Source organism: Apium graveolens, chromosome 7 (genome assembly GCF_009905375.1).
Source record: "Apium graveolens cultivar Ventura chromosome 7, ASM990537v1, whole genome shotgun sequence".
Lineage (NCBI taxonomy): Eukaryota > Viridiplantae > Streptophyta > Magnoliopsida > Apiales > Apiaceae > Apium > Apium graveolens.
The window spans coordinates 78726629-78731413 of NC_133653.1; the positions used below are offsets into that span (position 1 = coordinate 78726629).

General features: G+C 36.4%; 1 protein-coding gene across 2 annotated transcripts; it reads right to left on the reverse strand.

Annotated features, from left to right (window-relative positions):
* Positions 1-392: 392 nt before the first annotated feature.
* LOC141671439 (cationic amino acid transporter 1-like) lies at positions 393-4332 on the reverse strand. 2 transcript variants are annotated; one of them, XM_074477690.1, is made up of 3 exons: positions 4182-4332; positions 2598-3014; positions 393-2029 (listed from the first exon to the last, which is right to left on the reverse strand). In XM_074477690.1, the coding sequence occupies exons 2-3, from the start codon at positions 3004-3006 to the stop codon at positions 609-611; spliced, it is 1830 nt and encodes a 609-aa protein (XP_074333791.1). In that variant the 5' UTR covers positions 3007-3014; positions 4182-4332; the 3' UTR covers positions 393-608. The 2 variants fall into 2 exon arrangements, with proteins under 2 accessions (XP_074333791.1, XP_074333790.1); XM_074477689.1 differs by lacking the exon at positions 4182-4332 and adding an exon at positions 3442-3755.
* Positions 4333-4785: the final 453 nt, after the last annotated feature.

Sequence of the window (4785 nt, forward strand, 5' to 3'; positions counted from 1 at the left end):
TTTTAATCTCCAAATAATTCAATAATTCTAATTTTATGAATAGGCTTATTATCTATAAAATATATAATTTAAAATAATAGCTTTTTAACCTAAATCGAGCCATTCTTAATAGAATTAAATCAAAACCAGACTCATAATTTTGATTGCAATTCTGTACGTTTTTATGGGTACGGACTGGGTCTAAAACCAGCGCGAATCGAATTGCTCCCACTCGTGGTTTTCTTGGCCTGGGGCTGGCCATTAACGGTATTTCCATTTCCGAATCCCAGTTTTATCGTCTTTTATTTTTTTTTGGGCAAGAGAGAGACAATTTATTAAGCCATAAATTGTACAAAAATAATTTATAAACTTATTGAAAACCTGTCCTTGAGAAATGCAGTTTAAAAGCAGTATAAAAACACAAACATAATTGTTCAGACGTTCAAAGAGTACATATTAATGTGCACAATGTTGTTCCCTTTGATTAGTTTATCACACGTTCAATCACACACCTTTAGAATTCATGACATAAAAGACTGCATTTTGTTTCATAATTACATAGAGAATAGAGAGAAAGCAATAGAAGAGAAGTTCTAAAGGCTACATTACACACGTGTATCCGCACAAGTTTAGGTACTAGGATTTGCATAACCATTCTTATTATCTACAGCAATAGATTTAGATGCAGCAGTTGGACTACCACCACCCTCTTCGGTCTTCTTTAGAGTCAACCCGTAATCTTTACCTTCATATTCCTTAGCAATATCATACGAAGCATGAAGACCAAAGAATATGTAATATATCAGAAGCAGGATAGTCCACACTCCAAATCTGACGAATGAAGCGCCATCAATGGATCCAAGGAGGAAAATGTTAATGGCAATGGATGCAGATGGCAACCACGGCACCAATGGAACACCCCATAGCTTTGGATCCCGTGCATGCGGAACAAATACCTTGATTCCAATAGTAGCCAGTATCCAGATTGGCACTGTTATTAAATATCCAATCTTACCATGTTCACTAAGTCCCCAGTAGGCAGAAGTCCCAACTGAGGAACCAAGTATAAGGACAATACATGCGATGAATTTGTTACGATCGGCTGTCGTTGTCACACCAGAAACATAGTAGCGACGTACCAGAAGCGCAACAGAGACGAGCATGAAGATGAAAAGTGTTGAGATTGATAGGAGGTTAGCTAGAACACCAAGCTTAGTGAAGAATGCAACAATTGCAGTTGCTACAAGCATGACAACAGTTGCATTAATTGGAGTTCCTGTTTTTGGATTGACATTGGCAAACCATGGTGGCATCATGTGCGTACGTGCAATATGTGTCAAATATCGAGCTTGACCAACTGCTCCAACAAGTAATACAGATGTCATGCCTTTTAGTGCTCCGGCTGCAACAAGATATTTTGCCCAGTTCATCCCCACAGCTTCGAAGGCAACAGAGAATGGAGCATCTCTATCAATCTGCTTGTAGGGTTGCATGAGACAGAGTGTCACAGCTAGCAAGCAATATAAAGTGGTGGTAATCACCATTGAGCCTACAAGACCGATAGGAATGTCTCTAGCAGGATTTTTAGTCTCCTCTGCCATTGTTGCAACAGCATCAAATCCAACATAAGCAAAAAACAAGACAGCAGAAGCTTTGAAGATGCCACGTGCTTTGTAAGGTGCAAAATCACGGTAGTTATCAGTGTCTGCTTTCATAAGGCCAGCAATTATGATGAAGAGAATCACAATTACGTGGACACACGAGGCAATGTAGTTTAAACGAGATGACCCTTTGGTGCTAAAAACTGCAAACAGACAAACGATTATGATTATGCCAATAGCTACGGGGTCAAGATGATTGTAGTCATCTGCAAGCGCACTGGCATAAATACGAAAATCATCCGGGTCTTGGTTGCAAAGGGTGGCTAGGTAGGATGTCCATGATCGAGCCACTGCTGCACCGCCAATTATGTACTCAAGAATTATGTTTCCAGCAGCAATGAAGGCCACAAACTCACCGAGTTCTACTCTTAGGTAGGCAAATGAGCCACCTGGAGAAATGGAAAGAATTTAACTATAAAAACAACTACAAAACTGCATACGTACTGCCCACAGATATGTAGATAACAAGTTAAATAAAAAGGATGCAAGTTGAAAAAAATTTCCAAGGGGGCTTTTCTCTAAAGGATACAAGATTAGGGATCAGATGTTTTAAAAAGGTCTACACACAAGGACCATGTATTTATGGCTATGAACATGTCACCAAAGCGCCCCAACTTCAAATTTTTTAATTGTGCTCTCTAATTTTATCATTTAACACTGTTACTGAAGTGAATATAACTGAAATTGATAACAAACTTACAAGCTTTCTGAACTATAGTAGTCCTAGTGCATAAATACCGCAAGATTGATAGTTCGCTAGATGTGTACATTCTTGAATGAATTTGAACGTATTAATACATTTTCTGGTAAAAAAGATAGCTCATTCTTTTTATCTTCAAATAATTTCCAGCAAGACAAGAGATCACATGAATCTGAATTAACTTTTCAAAAACATAAATAAACCATTCTTGGTCAACTTATGACCCATAATAGCATGTCATTCCTATGTTTTCATACCTGCAACCGGGATTTCCACAGCAAACTCAGTGTAGCAAAATACAGATAGCAAAGCAGAGATCCCAGAGACGACATAGGAGAGAACAACAGCAGGACCAGCATGATCACGCGCTTCTAACCCGGTAAGAACAAATATTCCAGCTCCAATCACTGCTCCCATGCCAAACCACATTAGATCCCACCATGACAGAGTCTTCTTCATCTCATTGTGGCTCCGAGCTTTGGCCTCCAACTCAGCCTGGTCAGCTGATCGAGTGAATACCCGATCCACGAACCGAGAGGGAGTCGCCTTCAGGGCACTTACATAGTTTCCCCAGCTCTTAAATGACTCCTCTGGAAGAAAATCTTCCTTTGAACACGAACACCCTCTTCTCCTGAGCCCAGTTCCATCTTCGCTAAGAATCCCCATCCTATAACCTATACTTACACAAAATTAAACAAACCAAAATATTAGTAATTATCTATAAGCTCCCTAGTCTCATTAACTGATCTGAAAATATACAAAACAGTAAATCGGCATCAAAACTGTGCTACTGGAACTACTAACTAGGGCCTTGAAACCAAAGATTATTCACTTAATTTAAAAACAAACAACAAATTACCATGCAACCAATTCAGACTAGTACACATTTTTTATGCAGTTATACATGTCCATAGTCCACTATTAACACGGTATCTCAAGTACAGGTAACAAATTCGAACTATAAAGTAAATAAATCATAATTTTTGCACATTAGAACTTCCAGTAATAACGTATAAATACAGCAAAAGAAGAATCAACATAGTAAAAAACTAGCATCCAATCCAAGATACAAATCAAGCAAGCACTACACACATGTTTTACCTCGGCAAACTTTCTTCGACAACCAAAAACAGAGGAACTTAATACATACTCCTTGTACAAAACAAAAACTAACACACTTCCATTAACATGCCACACTATAAGTAGAAAGTTTCTTCGAGAATCGATACAATGAAAACCAAACAGTGGGATTACAATATTACATATACAGTTTGGTTTATTTATTAGCTGGTTTTGAAGATTCTATTTCTCGAAACTTGACGTTTTCCCATGGACGGCCAAAGATACTAAACTACAAAAACATATAATTGTAATTTACAATTGTTTCCACAAACAAACCGCCTTCTACGGATCTATCGAAATTAAACAAATAAATAAGTAATTAACAAACAAACAATACATATCTTACTGTACAATTATCTTTACACACTTGACTGTTGTTAGCTGTCTATTTCAATTCAGTATTCCAGTTTAGTCTATCACGTAGTTTCTAAATAGACAACGACGACTTTTTGATGCTATTTTATTCGAAAATTCGAGTATAATAAGCACAAAATTCAACAAAATATATTATCGGACATGATTTTTCAATAACCTGAATATTCAGTTGCAGAATTCAGTACCTAATCCATTATAATTAACAACCATAAACAATTAAATAATAATTCTCGATAAATAATAATCGAGTGGGAACCAGGATCACAAAATAATGGAATATAGAGGTTTTATTATACAGCAAACGTAAATTTGTTAAAATGTTACGAGATTAAAGAGTTATGTACCAGAAGAGAGTGATGTTAAAGTCGTTGGCGACGACTAGCAAAGAGATTGATAGTTACACCAAGTAGAGAGAATCTCTCTCTCTCTCTCTCTCTGCAGAGAGATGAACGCGGGAAGTGTAAATGGTGTTGCAGCGTTAGGTAGACGTTACTATATATAGGCAAGGCAGAGGCGCACAGAGGAAGTAACTAATTTTTGAATATGGAATGGAATCAAATACAAAAGAGTGTGACCACCTCTTATTAATTACTGTATGGTAGGAATCTTGTATGATTGTTCTTCAGTTATTATAGTAATAAAACACAATCAATTTATTTTCTCATTTTGATATTTTACCAAATTTAACTGCCTATCAGTTGGATGTATCTGGACGTAATACTCGTTAGTGTACGTGTTTCAGTATTTTCGGAAATTTTTTAAATTGCTAGAAAAATGAATTCTATGTATTGGGATGGTTTATGAGTGTTTTTTATTCACTACAATTGTATGAAGATAATTAGATAATTTGTATACAAAACTTCATTTTGATAACATGGTATCTATATATGAGCACATCTTGACTGAAGTTTTGTTTGATATTACTGAATTTTTTTAATTGTTAAAAAT